The following is a 19,757-nucleotide window of genomic DNA, read 5'->3' as shown; positions in this document are numbered from 1 at the left end:
GGCTGCCTCATTTTATGTGCGATAGGAAAACGACTGCAGACACAAAGAAAACGATGAATAATCGATATGTCTTCTCGGTTTACATCATTGTGTCAATGCTCCTTTAAGACATAGTGCTAACACTGGCTCCAGACACACATGCTACAGCCTGTCAGTGGCGGAATGTAACTGACTACATTTACTCAGGTAGTGTACTTGTACAGGTAGTGTACTTGTACAATAAGTACAATGTTGAGGTGTTCTTCCTTTATTCTTCTACTTGTCCACATTTATTCCATCACATCTATCTGACAGCTGGAGTAAGTTTGCAGATTAATATTTTACAGATTAAACCTCTTAAAATATGATGAATTGATATGTACTTCCACCTCAACATACAACACCAGTTTTTAGCATTTAAAAAAAAGGTACAGTATGTGTGATCAATTAAAGCTGATACTTAAGTGTTTTCAACCTGGATGCTATTTTTTCATGTGCCCAAGTGACTAATGGCAACAACAGCTTTTGAAACTGGTCCAGCATTGAGTGAGACCGCTGCAGCGAAACAGGCTGCAATGTAACCACTTGGGGCAATTGACTTTTCCCTAAGCCCTGCCCCTTTGTGATGGTCTGACAATATGTTGGAGTAAGCACTGAGCTCACACTGTAACTAACTGCACTCCCTGAAGAAATATTATCACATTTTTGGAGAAATGAAAGAGTGATTCCAGAGAGAAGCAGACAGAGGGGTCTACAGTCTGTGTTTGAAGGATATATCCAGGATGTCAAACTGACTCAGCAGCAACAACAGGTTAAAAAGACAAAGATAGTTAGAAGCTAAAGCCCAACTATAGGCTACAGGTCACAGTGTAAAAGTGAACCACCACATCACTGCTGATCGCCACACAAGACAATGAATATAAAGGGAAACTTTGCTGATATTGAACCAGCTGTGTGGCATCGCAGTGTGTGCAGATGAACAATGTTTGGCTTAGCCCCGTGCCACAACATCATCACACCATGACGATGATACACAGCTGGTTGAATATCAGCAAAGTTTCCCTGCTTCCCTTCACTGGTTCCTGTATAGCAGGGTCAGTCTTTGTTTCACTGTTATAATCATTAAAAAGCAAAAGCAGCATGTGTATACATTCAGTAGGCTATATCTTCAGTAGCTAGCTAGCTAACCCTACACTTTTCAGGGCTTGATTTTGGTTTTGGAACAGGGAAGAAACATATATCTTTTTCCAACCTCTCCAGGTAACGAGTATCATTAATACACGACGTGCCCCAGGCACAACATTTAGCTCCAAATCCACAAAACCAGCCTGAACATGAAGGAAATCTGAAACGACTGCATTAGAGTCAATGGCATACGGCTGTGTTGTTGTCGGTTGGTCTGAGCCGGCCCCATGCTACATTATGATTGGCCAGTCTGCGTCTGGGGGCAGGACTTAGCAAAGGGTCAATTGTGCATAGTCATTTACGTCCACTAAAAGTACCTGTTTTTGACACATAGGGTGAGATGCAGGGCAGGTGGATTGGTCAAAAAACTCCGGACTTTCACCCACAAGATTGCTGTTTGTGTTCTATGTGAAACCCAAAAGTCAGCCGAGTTATTTTAATAACAATGTTGAGGGCTGGTTTGTGTAGCATACTATGCTAGTAATGCTTGTCACATGACGTATGCCACATAATGAATAAAAAGCCATAATCACAAACAGCCTTGTCCTGCATTAGAAAAGTAGACTGTTAAAACAACCAAAGATCCTACAGAAGAATAAGCAAGTGTCAAAGACAAGGAAACACCAACTTATAATAATAATAATTATAATAATTATAATATTTATTTATCTAAACAAGGTTACAAAGTGCTTCACAAAGTCATCTGTCTTTGTCATCTGCTTTCTAAATGGATGAGCATTTTTAAAATGTGGTTCTTTAAACAAAAACAAAAAAGAAAAAAACAAAAAAATTGGTGGTGTTTGTTATTTATAGGATATTAGGCAATGGTTTTACTGGTCCAGTCCACCTGCGATTGACTCGGACTACATGTGGCCTGTGAACTAAAATGAGTGTGACACCCCTGCTTTAAGGAACAAGGTCGGGAACCACTTGTTTCTAGAGGAAGTTGCACTTTTAAGTTAATATCTAAAGTGAAAATTAGTTCTGGAAGTGATGCATTGGAGCTTTGGAGCTTGTTGCAGGTGGTTTTAACTGACAGCTGAAAACAACTGCCCCGGCTTTGCCTACCCACCCTCCCCCACCTGCTTCCTCAAAGCCAACTTGACCACATGACTCTTCAGGGGAAAAGAAAAACTGCTGGTGTCCTGCAACCACCTCCCCAGTACACACACACACACACACACACACATACACACACACCAGCAAGTTTTGAGAAACTAAAGTAGTATTTCCATCTGCACCTCGCTGAGGTTAAATATGTGTGGGGCCCTCAGAAGACCACCAGGCCTGAGCTGTGATGAGCCCATACACTCAGAAACCACACATCAGACCAAACTGTGTGAGAACTGTAGTAAATGTGAGCAGGGTTTGGAGACCTGTAACCAATAATTAACTGCTAGACAAGAACTCACTCAGTAACACCTGCTAATAAGCAACACTTTGCTGTGTTTTAAATGAATGCAACAGGAATTTACTCTTTAACTGTCACATCAGTTTTTAGGTTAAAGCTTATCGGCCATTTACTTAAAAAATGCACAAAGGTGATATTAAGAGAGTATTATAAGCTGTATGTCAAATAGATCAGTGGATTTTATCAGATATAAATCACAGATATAACAAGCAGCGCCTTAAAACAACAGGAAACATTAATAAGATGCATTATAAGCCTGTTTTTTAATATTTTGTTGGAGTCCAGCAGAATTAATCACCTTGACTGATGAACATTAACACTAGACGTCACTGTGTTCTGAATTATCAGTAACATGGAAGTATTAAAGCTACAGTTGGTAACTTTTATGAGTCACAGTTGCTGTAACTGCCATTATTTTCTGGAAGAGGTACATGAGAGAGATAGTCTGTAAAAAAAAAAATCATGTCCCTGCTCTTCTTCCTACTGCCTCCAATAGCATTCACCAGAACTGAGCATGGCACACCAAAAGCAACCAATCAGAGCTGAGGATTCTATAACGCAGCTGCCAGTCATGTCAATCACTGCTCATGAACTGCAGTCAAACTGTCAGACCATGACAGTCAGTCAGATCAAATATGAACCAAATTTCTGTGACCGTGTTACCTATTTCTCACCTCAAATGTTTTTAGAAACCTATGCTGTTTACCTGTAAAATGAAAAAGTTTGTAACCCGACTGCCATGTGGGATACACCTGACCAAAGTGCAGAGTACCACACACCAGCTGGACCTACTTTCTCATTTTACGCCAGAAACAAACATTTGAGGCAAGAAATAAGCAAAGCAGTAACATAATCTTGATTCATATTTGATCAGCGCTGTCTGGTTTGACAGTTTGACCACAGTTAATGAGCAGTGACTGACATAACTGGCAGCTGCTTTAGAGACTGATCCGCTCTGATCGGTTGTTTTCGTTCACATGCGGTAAGGCCATTAGAAGGGCCACATGGCTATAGAATAGGTCGAGGAATGTAATTTCTTTCACAGATCATCTTTCTCATTCAGTGCTGCATGAATACAGTAACACTTTCATCCATCCATCCATCCATTTTCATAAGCGCTTATCCTACAGACAATTTAGAGTCACCAATTGACCTATCCCCAACCTGCATGTCTTTGGACTGTGGGAGGAGGAGGAGGCCGGAGTACCCGGAGAAAGCCCAGAACACTCTTGCTGTGAGGTGACAGCGCTAACCACCCTAGCCCACACTGGGCTAGTGAAAGGGACTAGGTGTTTAAATGGGACTAACTAAGTTTTACAGTATTTTATAGTCTTATGTTTGTTCCACAGCTGCTGAGTGCGATTTTTGTTATTTTATTTTTCTTCTGCCTCAAAAGAACGAGTGAGAGCTGCTGCTCTGTCATCAGCTGAGAGACAGTGAGGAAATACAGCATGTAGAGACAGTATTTCACATCTTACTCAGTGAATTAAGGAGTTTATTTCAACCAAACCAGAGTTGGTGATAGTTGCAACAGTGGACTGACTAACTACGATGGTTTTAGTGAATTTTGTTCTGTTTCTGTCGAGTTTAAATGAAGTGTGTGAATGCATTGGCAATAAACTAAAAAAGGCAACCAAGACCAGCAGGGCTGAGATGACAGATGGCCTCTGAGTGAGTATGTTTGCCCCCTAACACTATGTTTTGACCAACAGAGTCATAGCCTTGGATGGGGCGGTGATACGCAGCTGTCAGGCACTATTCAGTAAGGCATGTTTGCTGTTGATAAAACTAGTGTAATTCAATTTATGTCATTTTTACCTAGTCCCAAAGTTAACTTATTTTAGATGCCTTTACTTTTTGTAAACACAGCCACATTGGGAAGTATTTGGGGGTTGAGCATCAGGAGCTTGAGCTCAATACATCCTGGTGCACTATGAAAACAGCTGTGCAAGAAGAAAAACTCAGAAACACTCTGCTTTCTCTGTCAATAGAAATTTATTGCATCATTGAGTACATTTACAATCTACACTGATCCCCATAAAACATGGCAAATTTCTGTTAAACATTAAATTGACATTCAGATGCTTTAAAGTGCAAAATAACAATCATACAAAGCAATGACTTTATAGTCAGCACACAATGTTTATAACCCCAAATAGTGCTCTATGTGCTTTAAGGTCTTTTTCCGCATTGTGGTCTGCAGTAGCTACAAAACCAGCAATGATCTATGTGATGTGGACTGCGTTACTTTTAATGGCATTTTGTGGCACGCCTCAGTCATCTCTGTGAGACAAGCCAGCCTATGAAAAAGATGATTTTGGGTTTGAACCCCTTGCGTCTCTGTTTTAAGTCGTGAAATTCTCAGAGCATGCAAATCCACACCTCATATTTAGATGTAACCACATCCACCACATAGCGGGATAACAGTTAGCAACCTACACCAGAAAATGTGCAAGTAAGAGGCCTGAAACTCAGTTTTGTTAGCTGAGAACAAGCAAACAAGTTGCAGCTAAAACCAACCACTCTAATCCTCTATCAATCAATCAATCATTTATTTTGTCACATGGAATCATACAAGGTGTAACTCCAGTGACATTGGATCCTGTCAGCTCCTTAAGCTTGTGCAATAAGTGCATTTATTACAGAAAGACGAAAAGAAGCACATGACATTCTTCATTCATCATCTCAAATTAATCACATCGCCTATTTCAGCTAATGTCAAAAGATTTTTGGACAAGAAAACACATAAAAAACAAAAGAACAACATCAGTCTGGGGCTACAAAACATATTTGAGCCTTATGATGTAAGTAACACAGCCTATTAAATCTAAATTAGCCTGTCAACATTACTAAGAGGTCTATATGGGAATTCATTAATACGTTTGTGCAGCTATTTATGATTACTTGGTACTTAAACTTCGCAACACACATTCACTCACTCGTTGTGGCCTCAGGTGGTAGGCTGCCGTGTTTGTGTCTTACTCCCTGCACGAGGTTGCTGGCATTGATTGTCAGGAACAGTGCTGCACAAAATGCATGCAAGACATCAGATATCAAAGAGCAGAGGTGCAACCTGCCTCAAACTTTCACACTAACATTTCCCATCAGACAAGTTGTGTGTATAAAAGTGTACCTGTTGTTTCTGTGTGCACTTTGGAGCCGTCGGTGCTCGTCACTTTACATGAGAGAAAGATTTTTCTGCCCTCCTTCTTATCCACACAAGATTCAAGCAACACGGTGCTTCCCAGTGGGATGGGGCTGGGGACAAAGACAAGTGTTTACCAGGGCAAACAGACTGTGGATGATAACTACATACACTACATACAGTACATACAAAATATGCTCCACATGAATAAATTAGGCTACCCAGACACACAGACCCTGATTAACATCCCGAGTACCTTCAGTATTAACACCATATGATTCTGGATAGAAGGTATTTTGGACGCAAGGGTCTTCAAAAAGGACAGAAAACTATTGTCTGTCATTAATATCCATTAAAACATTGTATCTCTGGTAAAGTATTTTACATTATGGTGAATATTTAAACATTACAGATACATTAATTCTGCTGGACTATGAATAACAAAGAATACTATTTTTTTTACACAACAAATTACTAGCTGCATGAGTCTAAAAATATATAATATGTGTACCTGCGATAGTTGATGTTGAAGTTGGCAGTCATAACAGGTCCACAGTGGACAGCAGCATGAGCCGCAATCACAGTATCAATCACAGCGGCTATTGCCCCCCCATGGACATGTCTGGAAACACACACACATGTAAAATCATGTAAATGTACACGTGTAAAATCCAATGTTTAAAAGTGTAGTTTTGTAAAGTTTGAGGCCCTTTTCGAGATCATTCTTTTACTTAATTTATTATTTACTTTTTGGGCATTTAGCTGACAACCAGCATCCCAGAGGCTAATAAAAATATATACTTTGACTATTTTTGACAGAGCCATGATACACTGCATAGAGCAGATAGGATTTTCTGCTAACAGGCACTGTGTGTCAAATATAGATACAATATTATTATGAAGATTAAGATTTTTTTAGACAGAAATCTTTGATCCATGTCGTTCATAGCTGGAATTTTACCAGTATCAAACTTTGTCTGGAGGCTACAGCGCAACAAAGCATGACACTAAACAATAAACACATTTAAAATAGATTTTTTTAAAAAGAAAGAAGCCTGCTTACTTAGTGTAGAAGCACAAATAAAAACGAAAAATGACCAAATCAACAAAATCTGCATGTCCACAAAACTGGGCAGGACACTCTGGGTGTCAGGCCGTAGCTGTGTCCCTCCCTTCTCCCTTTCAGTCAAGATGGCAGCAAAGATAACATAACAGGGGCTCATTCATCTTGTAACGTGCCTAACTTCAGTGGATTATAACATATTGGGTATACTGCAGATGCTCTGGTTCACAATGAAACCAAACTTTGAAGGCCAAACAGTGAAGGTCAAAATGTGGCCTGCAACAGACAGTGAGGCTTGTTGTTTTAGCTGAGTTGATTTCCAGAAAACTTGCGGCCCCTGCAAGCTGGTTAAAAGGAGTGAGGAGGGAGGTATGGTATGAAACGGTCAGTAAAACAGGTTTTCAACATTTATCATTTATTGCAACCACAAGAGATCCCTGAGCATACATCAATAAATGAGGCTGATTGGTCTATTAGAATGAGAGATTAGCTTTGGGCAGAAATGTATACACACTTACACACACATGCCCAAATACATTATCCTTTTCAGGCCTACAGCTGGCAGGGATAAAAATACAGCATACATTTTATAAAGCAAACAACAAATAATCTTTAACTGCGGCCCTACATCCATACAGAAACTTTAGCAACATGAACAGTTATCTCACCCTGGTGCCCCCTCCAACAGTGGTCCAGCCTGGAAAATGCACACACACTTCTGCTCCTTAATGTTAATAAACATAGCGTACTCAAACGCAGCCCCTGGGTCTGTGATGTTACGGGTGAAAAAACAAGCTTTCGACTGGATCATCTCACTAAGATACACTCCACCTGATGGGAAAAAACACACAAGGGAAGTGTTAGCAGCTAACAGAGCACCCCAGGATGAAATAAAATGAAATAAAATAAAACAGAATAGAATAAAATAAATAGAATAAAATTAAATTAAATTAAATTAAATAGAATGAAATAAAATAAAATTAAATTAAATTAGATAGAATGAAATACAATAAAATAAAATGAAATAGAATGAAATGAAATGAAATGAAATTAAATAAATAAAATAGAATACAATAAAATAAAATGAAATGAATACAGGAGAAACATTTATATATATATATTTAATTTACTTATGTTTATTTTATTTTATATATTTTTTAAATTTATTTATGTTTATTATTATTTTATTTCTTTTTTTTTCATTTATCATGTGTATGTTTGTATATTAAAAATCTAATAAAGTGATGGAAAAAATACTTTATTGTGGCTTAAGCTTACTAAATACCATAATTCTATGATGCCTGGACAAAAATGGAGGTTTGGTCCTTTCACCATTGTCACTTTATGTCCAGTCATATTGCTTCACTGGTCATATACTTGGTACACTTGGTTTCGTTAAAATACAACGGAAACAAAACGTTGCAGCCCTCAAAGCTTGGCCCCTTGATTACTGCCAAAAAAATGAACAAGCTGTGAAACACACCTGTAGGATAATCGGGGAGGCGGCTATAACTTGGCAGTTTCTGCCAAGGCCTTTTCTGTTGCTCTCCTCCCTCCATCTCCACCTCACACTGGCTGTTGTAATGCTCATACAGCTGCATCATTTCTGAGCTCCACGACGAGTTAGGCAAGCTGAAGTCCTGGGTGTGGAGGAAAAGAGCAATAGCAGTGCCTGCTTAACAGAGGAATGCATCACAGCCTCAGTCTAGTCTGGGTCTTAAAGGCTTTGGGCAAAGTTTGCAGTGGGACGGTGTTGGCTGTGTTATGACAGGGCATGTCTCTGTCCTTTTAATCCTTCCATATCTCTGGGAATGTCAAAATCTGTCTGCTTTGTGACACCTGTAGTATTCAGTCATCTTAGGTCAACAGAGACAGAGAAGTAATAATTTCACAACGTTCAAGAGATATCTGTCTCTTGCTGCCAGTCAAAACTGAATATCATTAACTGTTACTTTGGATTGCAGCTCAGTGGCCTAGTGGTAGAGTGTCCGCCCTGCGACTGGGAGGTTGTGGGTTCGATCCCCAGCCGGGTCATACCAAAGACTATAATAATGGGACCCATTGCCTCCCTGCTTGGCACTCAGCATCAGGGGTTGGAATTGGGGGGTTAGATCACCACATGATTCCCGAGCGCGGCACCGCTGCTGCTCACCGCTCCCTCAGGGGGTGGGTCAAATGCGGAGAACAAATTTCACACACTCAGGTGTGTGACAAGCAGTGGAACTTTAAACTTCAATTAGGTGTTTCACCAATAACCCAATATGGCAATATAAGATGCCTGGGGATGCACGATATTAGATTTTTTGCCTATATCCAGTATGCCAATAATCATTTGGCTGATAAGCAATACCGCTATCGATATATCCACTTTTTTCCCTAATTTTAGTGATCATCAAGTCTCGTCTGTAGTGGCATTAACATTATATTAAGATGCATATTCTTATTGTCATGGCCCACCAGCAGATGGAGACATGGCATAAAATGCTTTTCAATGTATAGAATATTCATTAATCGTGCAAAATAAGGAAAAGGACATTGGGCGATTCATTTTAAAGCCGATATTGGCCAATACAGATGATGTACTGACGAATTGTTTATTTAGACCTTTGGCTTTGGATAATATATCAATCATGAATCGTTCATTTGATCTAGCTCTGACAGGCTTTGGAGAGAGACAGTAGCGTCAATCGAGGATTACAGCACCCAGCATACACCACTTTATTCAGTTAATACTGGCAACTTGGATTTTTATTTTTATAAGAAAAACCCATTAGATTATTTTTATCTGAGGAACCCCTATGAAGTAAAGGAGTATGAAGAACCTACAGGGTAATTGAGGAATAGACACATAATTTGTGGTAGCCAACAACCCATTTTTTTTCTATTAAAAAAACAGAACTGCTTGGCAACCAGACCAGACGCCCAATTGAGACAGGTGTTTATTTGTCAAAATGTGTCAGCATTTAATCGGGACTAGGCTTTTTTAAATTCTACATAATAAACTTATGTCACCAAATTGTAATCACCGACATTTTGATCAGTAACTGAAATTTAATTACTTTTTTTTCAGTATTTAAATGGGACTAGGTGTGAGAATGAATCACAGGCTACCTACACCCATCACTGAACTGATCAACATCTGGAAGGAGTGAGAGGACACTGAGTTCCCAGCGCACACAGATGAAACCCTGTTCCCTTTAACCATTTAATAACCCGGTCACCAGTCTTTGTCACAGGTTACCTACCACCACGGTCCGTACAGAGGTGGTCCTGACTGAAAACCTGGGAGGAGGAGGGTGGATGAGTTGAGTCTGGGAGGATGAAAGTGAGCCTAGGCGTTGAAAGCCCCTGAATATACGACCGAGGCTCCTTGCCATTTGTAAGGTAACAGTTTTAAATGATGGTGATGATGATGATGGAGGAAAAGCCTGCATAGAAGCTAATTCTGACAGTTGGTTGTATTTAAAGATAACTGATGGTGTCAGCTGTCTCCAAAAGAAAATAGTCGTCTGAAGTGATGCACAGTTTACCGGTGACTGCTCAGCACATCAGCGGCTGTCAACCGTTTTGTTTATGACTTGCAACCCAAGCAACAGGCGGAGCCCTAACGCCACCTTCTTTAGGTATTATGGCAGATAACAACCCACTCCCGAATGGGAGTAGTAGATGTCTCTGATGAGAGGAAATGTGACCAGGAGGGAGACTGAATTTTGTCTGGAGTTGGGCAAAAGATCATAAAATTGTTTTCTCAGTCCAAAACACTAAACTACCTATGCAATATGAAATTATTTTAGTTGAGATGTATTAATCTTGTAGAGTCTTTCAATCAAAAACGTTACATTTAACCCTTTCATGCATAGTGGCCACTGCAGTGAACATCTGTTTAAAAGCCATTTTCTTGTATATGCATGGGTTTTGATGCTATGGTTGCATTTAAGTCACGTGAGTGAACCTTTGCGCGTCATGCCATACACTGCCACCCACTGGCCAGGTGTTGTCAGTGCAACACAAACCTTTGAAAACCAAGATGGCTGACGGAAAGCAAGAAATGCGCAGCTCAAAAATATCTTGCCAATCCTTCTATAATAGGAGACTCTGGTAGGTAAAAAAAAAAACATAACATAATAACATATAGGGAGTAATACTGTTGCTACATTTTCCAAGTATTAATTTTATTTTGTGAGGGAGAACAGGGAGAACTTATTCGGACAAGCGTTCTGGGCAACAAGAGTAAACCAATGTCCAATTTGTCAGGTTTCTTTGAGTGCAGTGACCTATTTATCTTAACATGTGCTGACTTTTACACAGGTACAACACTGCAAGTCCATAATTCATCTCAGGTAGGTGTCCATTCAACAGTTCAGTGTCTGTCAATGGTAAGTTTCCATTTATCAATTTCAGTTTCAAAGAGCTACAAACTCTTCATGCTGCCACGCTTCACATGGTTGCTCATCACCTGTACCTTATTACCTGTCCTCCTGTTCTAGTGCGCCACCTTGTGTACAAACAGCAAATCTGCATCTACATGTAGTCACCATTTACGGAAGCTATTGCATTCACTTGACAAATAAAAAAAGCCCTGTTTTTCTGAGTAATTTTTTCTGTTTTTTGGAGTAATTTATTTATTTTTCTGTTTTTCTGAGTAATATTTTCTGTTTTTCTGAGTATTTTTTTCCCTGTTTTTCGTGGTAATTTTTTTTCTGTTTTTGGGGGTGTTTTTTTTCTTTTTTTGTGATTTTTTTCTGTTTTTCATGGTAATTTTTTTTCTTCTTTTTTTCTGAGTAATTTTCCCTGTTTTTCGTGGTAATTTTTTTCTGTTTTTCGAGATATTTTTTTCTTCTGTTTTTTTCTGAGTAATATTTTTCTGTTTTTTTCTGAGTAATATTTTTCTGTTTTTCTGAGTATTTTTTTTCTGTTTTTCTGGGTAATTTTTTTCTGTTTTTTGTGGTATTTTTTTCTTCTGTTTTTTTCTGAGTAATATTTTTCTGTTTTTTTCTGAGTAATATTTTTCTGTTTTTCTGAGTATTTTTTTCTGTTTTTCTGAGTAATTTTTCCCTGTTTTTCGGGGTAATTTTTTTTCTGTTTTTCGAGGTATTTTTTTTCTTCTGTTTTTTCTGAGTATTTTTTTCTGTTTTTTGGAGTAATTTATTTATTTTTCTGTTTTTCTGAGTAATTTTTTTCTGTTTTTCGGGGTAATTTTTTTCTGTTTTTTGTGGTATTTTTTTCTTCTGTTTTTTTCTGAGTAATATTTTTCTGTTTTTTTCTGAGTAATTTTTTTCTGTTTTTCTGAGTGATTTTTTTCCCTGTTTTTCGGGGTATTTTTTCTATTTTTGAGGGGGGATTTTTTCTGTTTTTCTGAGTAATTTTTTCCCTGTTTTTCGTGGTAATTATTTTTCCATTTTTTGGGGTAATTTTTTTTTACAAAGTTAGCTGACAAACGTGTATGGGCATGATTTCAGTTGTCAGTTAAGCTAACATTTTTTTTCCATCATACTGGACATTGTTACTCATCACAAATTTGTCAGCTAACGTTGTTACAATGTTACTAACCTAACCTGTTACATTGAGCGATAGGCCTACACTAGAAGGATGCAGTCGAAAACATAGCTAGATTATCATACCCTGTGTGTAACTAATTACGTGCCTTACCCTTATTGATCCCGTAGTTGAAATTATCTAGGAGCAGGAGCACGAGTGCAAAATACATCCATGAGCAGGAGTCACCATGGATGCAGGGGTAAATTGCAGGTGCCAGGTGCCAGGTGGGAGCTTTTCGCGAGATTTTGAAGTATCTCATCTCCTCGTTCAGGAAAAAAAAGTGACCACAAAAAAAACAGAAAAAAAAAAAAAAAACCCCGAAAAACAGAAAAAAATACCACGAAAATCAGGGAAAAAGTACTCCGAAAAAAAAAAACAGAAGAAAAAAAAATACCCCAAAAAAAAAAGAAATAAAAAACTACCACGGAAAACGGGAAAAAATTACTCAGAAAAACAGAAAAAATGACACCAAAAAACAGAAAAATAAATAAATTACTCCGAAAAACAGAAAAAATTACTCAGAAAAACAGGGCTTTTTTTTATTTGTCAAGTGAATGCAATAACCATTAGTTCAATCAAAACAAATACAAAGAATGTCATTGGGTCTCCAACAAACCTATTTTACAATTTTACTACAGCCCATTTATTTATACATATCTGTCTACTCGTACAAGTAGTGCAACATTTCATTTTACCCTATATGTCTCCACCCCTGGCAGTGTTGTGACACTCTGTATTGCTGATGAGTAAAGCACAAGAAAAAATGGCAATAATCTTCTTTATTATCACTTTGTTTCTCATCTGGTTACACACAGTCCTTCAGAGTTCCCTTTACACAGTCAGAACAACAGCAAAATGCATTCAGTGACCACATCTCTCAAATTTCATGAAGTAACCGTTTCACTCAGCGACACCTTAAGCTAAATATGACTGTGGAGGACACAGCCACATGTTGTTTCCTGGCTAACTTAAGCGCATTGGCCTTTTAAACAGCTGTGAAACTGCTAATTACCGATTAAAGATGTATTGTTTATCAGAAATGGCAGCTATTTCAGATGGTGGCCAACAAATAGGGCTTGGACTCAAACCAGACAGACTGGCTGCACCAAGACTGAAACGTAGAATTTATAAATTAAGCTGAAGAGGAACAGAATAGGAGCCAGACTATGCATATGTGGTTGATGTGTGTCATGACTGAAAGTTGGTGTAGTCTTTGGTTCGACACCAGGGGGAGGTAGAGGAACATGCCAGTGAACTGTCATCCTGTGTCATAAATGTGTGCAAATAACATTTATTTTCCCATGAGTACAAAGAGCTCTCTAACTCAGCACAAAGCACCACAAAGCTCATTGGTCAGGCAATATTTCAAACACCGGATACCGTGGGTCAGTTTTGGATCACTGTGGCTTGCACTGTTTTAATGAGATAACATTTTCCCATGCACGTTTCATTTGCATTTCCATGAAGCATAAGCATATTGTTCAACTTGACGCAGGATATTTGTAAACACACACACACATGCACAGACACACACGCACGACCTCAGAGATCAAACAGATGCCACATAATATTGTGGTTGCTGGTAGTCACTGGCTTCATCAGAGGGCAGGGCAACACAAACGCAGTTCTTTGGTGCTACACAATGTTTCAATCAGGGGAAGGTGACATTTACTTGCAAAGGCTGTAATAATTACAAGTATATCTCAAAGTGTTTTATAGATACAAAAGGCATACGAAGATCGACCCAACCAACACAATAACATTACAAAATGATATAAAACTATGCAACATAAGTTCCCACTCCCGATCTTTGTGTCATTTGTCCAATGAATAAATGCCAGCTTTTTTTTTTCTTTAAATAAACAGTTTATTCTCTCACAGGAAACAAACAGAGCTGTACTCACATCAGTGACATTACTAAATCTATCCTGGTTTGCATGGCGAGGTTCTTTACTGAACAGTTCACAGTCAATGAGTGTTTCTGGGTTAACTTTATTGCGGAGCTTCAGCGATTCCACACAACTTCCTGCAAAATGAAGAAAAGACAAAACAATGTTAATGTGATGTGATAAGGTTGTCTTAACATCTGTAGCTCTGCAGCCACGGTTCTGTTATGTGGTGCGTGTGTGTGTAATGGGACAGAGGCCTACTGTAAAAACATGGGTGGATTATGAGAGGCCCTGGGCACAGATATGCAAAGGGCCCCACCACCTCTCCTACACAGGAGCAGGACACGCAGACTTTGTGGTGGTTTTGCATCTCTCTGTGGTCGTATCACATCTTTTTGTGGTTTTGTGTGTCCATGTGGTTATTTGGTGTCTCTTTGTAGTTGTTTGCATGATGATACGCAACTGTACATCGCTGTGTCTCCTGATGACACAGGGCCAATTGATGCCCTTTTTAACTGCATTTTAGATATAAAGTCATGGATGGCAGCAAATTTCCTGCAGCTCAACCAGGACAAAACAGAGGTTTTAGTCATTGGTCCTGAAGGCCAGAGAGAGAAACTTTTACCAACACAATCTGTAAAAAATCTGGGTGTGATTTTTGACTCTGAGCTCTGTTTTATTCAACATATTAAAAACAGGTTTCTACCACCTTAAGAATATAGCCAGAGTCCGCCCATTTCTCTCTCAGGCCAGCATGGAGGTGTTGATACATGCTTTTATCTCCTGTAGGTTAGATTATTGTAATGCCCTACTCTCTGGTCTTCCCAAAAAGAGTATCTCAAATCTACAATTATTACAGAATTCAGCTACACGAGTGCTGACGAGGACCAGAGGGCGGGAGCACATTACACCAGTTTTAAAATTGCTGCATTGGCTCCCTGTGCGCTTCAGGATCGATTTTAAGGTTCTTTTATTGGTTTTTAAATGTCTTAACGGTCTTGGGCCTTCTTATTTATCTGACCTGCTTTTACCATATCAACCCTCATGGACCCTGAGGTCCTCCGGCACCGGCCTTTTAACCATACCACAAGTTAGGACTAAAACACACGGGGAGGTGGCATTTAATTATTATGGCCCCCGATTGTGGAACAGCCTGCCGGTGAACCTCAGAGCTGCAGAGACTGTTGATGTTTTTAAAAAGAGGCTCAAGACTCATCATTTTAATCAGGCTTTTAACTGATCTCTTTATTTATCTATTTTAAATTCCTCTTATAACCAATTTATCCGTCTATTATCTATTTTTTATTTATTTTTTATATTCTTACCCCTTCCTCTTTTTACGTTCTTATCTCATTTAAACTTTATATTTTGTTATTTTAGTTAGCCTAGGTTTTAGTTTTGATGCATTTTATGTCTCTGTTTTAGATCATTCTTACCTAGCTACTAACTCAATTTTACAAGCTAAATAGCTTTTTGTTGGGTGGAAGGGTTGAGTTTTCTCTTTTCTTTTTGTTTTCTGTTTGGATCTTTGTTGTTTTTAACCTCTGTGAGGCACTTTGTGTTACTGTTGTATGAAAAGTGCCATATAAATAATGTTGATTTGATTTGATTTGCATCTCTTTAGGGTCATTTTAAGTCTCTTTAAGGTCATTTTGTGTCTTTTTTGGTCATTTTGCATCTCTGTGTAGTCATTATGTGTCTCCTTATGGTTGTTTTGGGGATTTTTGTGGTTGTTTGCATCTCTTTGACGTCAGTTTGTCTCTTCGAGGTCAGTATGTGTCTCTTTGAGGAAATGTTAAGTCTCTTAACAATCATTTTGTGTCTGTTTTGGTTGCTTTGTGTCATCGTGTAGTCATTTTGTGTCTCCTTGTGGTTGTTTTGTGTCGTTTTGTCATGATCTTGTGTGTCTTTGAGGACATTTTGTGTCTTTTTTGGCCACTTTGTGTTGCTTCGTGGTCATTTTGTGTTTCCTTGTGGTTGTTTTATGTCTCTTTCCAGTTGTTTTTCCTGTTTTTGTAGTTCTTTTGTGTCTCTTCGTGGTTGTTTTGTGTCTTTTTGTAGTCGTTTTGTAGTCGTTTTTACCTCTTTAAGGTCAGTTTGTGTCTCTTTGATGTCATTTTGTGTCTCCTCGTGGTTGTTCTGTGTTTCTGTGCGGGTGTTTTTCCTGTTTCTGTTTTTGTAGTTATTTTGTGTCTCTTCGTGGTTGTTTTGTGTCTTTTTGTAGTAGTTTGCGTCTCTGTCTTGGAAGTCAGTTTGTGTCTCTCTGAGGTAATTTGTGTGTCTCAGAGGAAATTTTAAGTCTCTTTAAGGTAATTTTGTGTCTTTTATGGTAAGTTTGTGTCTCCTTGTTTTGTGACTATGTGGTCATTTCTGTGTGTGTGTCTTTGAGCTTAGTTTGTGTCTCTCTGAGGTCAGTTTCTGTCTTTTAGAGGAAATGTTAATTCTCTTCAAGGCAATTTTGTGCCATATTGATCGCTTTGTGATCATCCTGGTGGTTGTTTTGTGTCTCTTTATAGTCGTTTTTGCCTCGTTGTGTCTCTTTTTTGGTCACTTTGTGTCACTGTGTAGCCATTTTGTGTCTCCTTGTGGTTGTTTTTTTGCTTCTTTGTGGGGTCATTTTGTGTCTCTTTGCAGTCATTTTGTGTGTCTTGAGGACATTTTAAGTCTCTTTAAGGTAATTGTGTGTCTTTTTTGGTACCCTTGTGTTGCTTTGTAGGTCATTTTGTGTCTCCTTGTGTTTGTTTTGTGTCTCTTTGTAGACGTTTTTACCTCTGAGGTCATTTTGTGTAGCTTTGTGGTTGTTTTATCCCCCTTTCTGGTTGTTTTCCTGTTTTTGAAGTTATTTTGTGTCTCTTTGTGATTGTTTTGTGCGTTTTTGTAGTAGTTTGCATCTCTGAGGTAGGTTTGTGCCTCTTTGTGGACATTTTGTGTCTCCCTGTGGTTGTTTTGTGTCTTTTTATAGTTGTTTGCGTCTCTGTCTTTGAGGTCAGTTTGTGTATCTTTTGGTTGCTTTGTGTTGGTTTATAGCCATTTTCTTTCTCTTTGTTGTTGCTTTGTATCTTTTTGTAGTTGTTTACATCTCTTTGAGGTCAGTTTGTGTCTCTTTGTGGTCATTTTGTGTGTCTGAGGAAAAATTTAAGTCTCGTCAAAGTAATCTTGTGTCTTCTTTGGTGGCTTTATGTTGGTTTATATTGATTTGGTGTTAACCTTGTGGTTGTTTTGAGTCTCTGTTTGTGTCTCTTTAAGGTCATTTTGTATTGCTTTGTAGTCATTTCGTGTTTCCTTGTGGCTGTTTTATTTACTTTTTTTCCCTGTCTTGTGTCTCTTTCTGGTTGTTTTTGCTGTTTTTGTTTTCTGTTTTTTGAAGTTCCTTTGTATCTGTTTGTGGTCTATTTGTGTCTCTTTGTGGTCATTTTGAATCTCTTCCTGGTCTGTATGTGTTTATTTGAGTGACAATTTGCACATGAAGGCCATGGGGACTCCTGACTCTTTGGGCCCCTGGGCCTGTACACAGTAAGCCCTTTCAGTAATCCTCTCTGATGTTGTGGACAGCTCTATCTGACCACACACGCTCTTATTCTGAAGATCTTACCTTGCTTCCTCCTTGGTTGTGTCTGCAAAGGCACAAATAGCTTTGTCTCTATCCAAAATCTGTTGTTTCAAGTTCTGAATGTCCACCTCGGCCTTCTTTTTGGCCTCCTCGTGATCAGCTGTAGAAACGACAGAGTATAACACAGAGGAACGCATGTTGTGAATTTCCATATTTACCACACACAACAAATGAAATGGGAGCTGCTACTTTTGCTGAGCTCAGATCGGCAAATGAAACCAAGGGACACTGTGCCTGAAGCCACGTTGTCTAGTGCTGTCACATCTTGTTCCACTGGTTTCTAATAGGCAGAGTTTGAACAGACGATGACAGACTGACAGATCTCAGCAGCTCCAATCCATCCTCTGTCTTTTAAAAGGCCAACAGAAACCTGATTAAGGCGTTGTGGTCTGTCGCAACTCTTATCTGGGTCAGTTTGGGTTTGCAAATGTGGTGTTTTACCTATCAGCCCAAAGCACGCGACATAAAAAGCCTTACCTTTGAGTTTAGCCATGGCCTCTACCTTTTCCGTCTTCTTCGTCTCTGCATCTTCCTAATAAGGGCACAGGTGTAAATATCTGTCAGCAGTTACCATGGTGGATTAAGTGGCTTCAATAAAATTATAAAACAAATATTTTGATGTACAAAACTGAGTCAATATAAGATATCATGTGCATCCTGAGGAGTGATACTTTCCTGTCAGTAGTGTTATGACTGTATGCATATTAAACAATACCAGCTGTGTGTTAAATGTGTGTGTCCCTCACCTTCTCCTTGTGACAGGTCTGCAGATTTGTGTCGAACTCCTGCGTTGACTTCTCACTGTCCGCCTTCTTCTTCTTCAGCTCGTCTATGTTGGCGTTGACCGTCACCAGCGTCGTCTTCATCTCCTGGATTTTCTTCTTCATGTCCACGATGGAGTCCTCTCTCCTCTTCACCTCCGCCGAGTTCGCCAACATGCGGGATTTCAGTGTGCGCAGGTTCAGCTCCTGAGTTACGGTTTGGAAAATCATTACAACCATTACGATCACGCTCAGGCCGGTCAGCGCCACCGCGAGCTTCATCATGGCAGAGAGTATAAATAAAGTCTGGATCAATGAGGGTCACTTTTTGCTCATTCCAGGTATGTCTCCAGCCGTGCACGCGTCGACTCCTCGGGCACCGTCCCGCAGTGTGACCGTGTTTACTGTACGTGTAACCTGCTCTACCTGCTCAGCGGGCTGGGCGTGACAATCCACCTATTTCCTCGTGTGACTTTCGCCCTCCTCACTGGTAGGCACGCGCGGCGCTTGCACACAGAAAAAGCAGCTTGGATGGATTTGCATCATGATCAACAAACTCTCTGTTGTTCAGGGGCCACACATTATACAACCCAATTTGATTTCAACTGGGCTGGACCAGTAAAACCACTGCATAATAACCTATAAATATCAACCCCTTCAAATGTTTCTTTCATTCTGAAAACGTTCATCCATTTAACAAAGAAGTAAGAAAACTCGTGCAAATTCAACACTGTGTCTTCGTTCTTCCACATTCAGTCAGTCTACTACTCAACTTTTATTACATGTGACTGAAGTGGAAGCTAATGGGGAAGCAGGTAACTCATCCCCTGCATTACAATCTGGAGCTGAGGTCATTTTGTGTCTCCTTGTGGTTCTTTTGTGTTTTTGCATCTCTTTGACTTCATTTTGTGTCTCTGGGGTAATTTTAAGTCCCTTGAGGTAATTTGGTGTCTCTTTTGGTCACTTTGTAGTCATTTTGTGTCTCCTTGTGGTTGTTTTGTGTCTTTTTGAAGTCATTTTGTGTCTCCTTGTGGTTGTTTTGTGTCTCTTTGTGTCTCCTCATGGTTGTTTTGTGTCATTTTGTGTCTCCTTGTGGTTGTTTTGTGTCTTTTTGTAGTCATTTTGTGTCTCCTCGTGGTTGTTGTGTGTCTCCTTGTGGTTGTTTTGTGTCTTTTT

At 39.2% G+C, this 19,757-nt stretch overlaps 2 protein-coding genes across 2 annotated transcripts; both read right to left on the bottom strand.

The window, feature by feature from the left end:
- Positions 1–7: 7 nt before the first annotated feature.
- them4 (thioesterase superfamily member 4) lies at positions 8–8,547 on the bottom strand. Its single transcript, XM_033641025.2, has 5 exons — positions 8,267–8,547; positions 7,452–7,614; positions 6,232–6,342; positions 5,709–5,833; positions 8–33 (listed from the first exon to the last, which is right to left on the bottom strand). Exons 1-5 carry the CDS (start codon positions 8,385–8,387, stop codon positions 8–10), a joined length of 546 nt encoding a protein of 181 aa, XP_033496916.2. The 5' UTR covers positions 8,388–8,547.
- Positions 8,548–13,085: 4,538 nt separating this feature from the next.
- LOC117250710 (uncharacterized) lies at positions 13,086–19,009 on the bottom strand. The gene is made up of 4 exons (XM_033616706.2): positions 18,567–19,009; positions 18,298–18,352; positions 17,803–17,920; positions 13,086–14,347 (listed from the first exon to the last, which is right to left on the bottom strand). Exons 1-4 carry the CDS (start codon positions 18,864–18,866, stop codon positions 14,314–14,316), a joined length of 507 nt encoding a protein of 168 aa, XP_033472597.1. The 5' UTR covers positions 18,867–19,009; the 3' UTR covers positions 13,086–14,313.
- Positions 19,010–19,757: the final 748 nt, after the last annotated feature.

The sequence above is a fragment of the Epinephelus lanceolatus genome, chromosome 10 (assembly GCF_041903045.1).
Source record: "Epinephelus lanceolatus isolate andai-2023 chromosome 10, ASM4190304v1, whole genome shotgun sequence".
Lineage (NCBI taxonomy): Eukaryota > Metazoa > Chordata > Actinopteri > Perciformes > Serranidae > Epinephelus > Epinephelus lanceolatus.
This window is presented reverse-complemented; position numbering and strand designations above follow the sequence as displayed.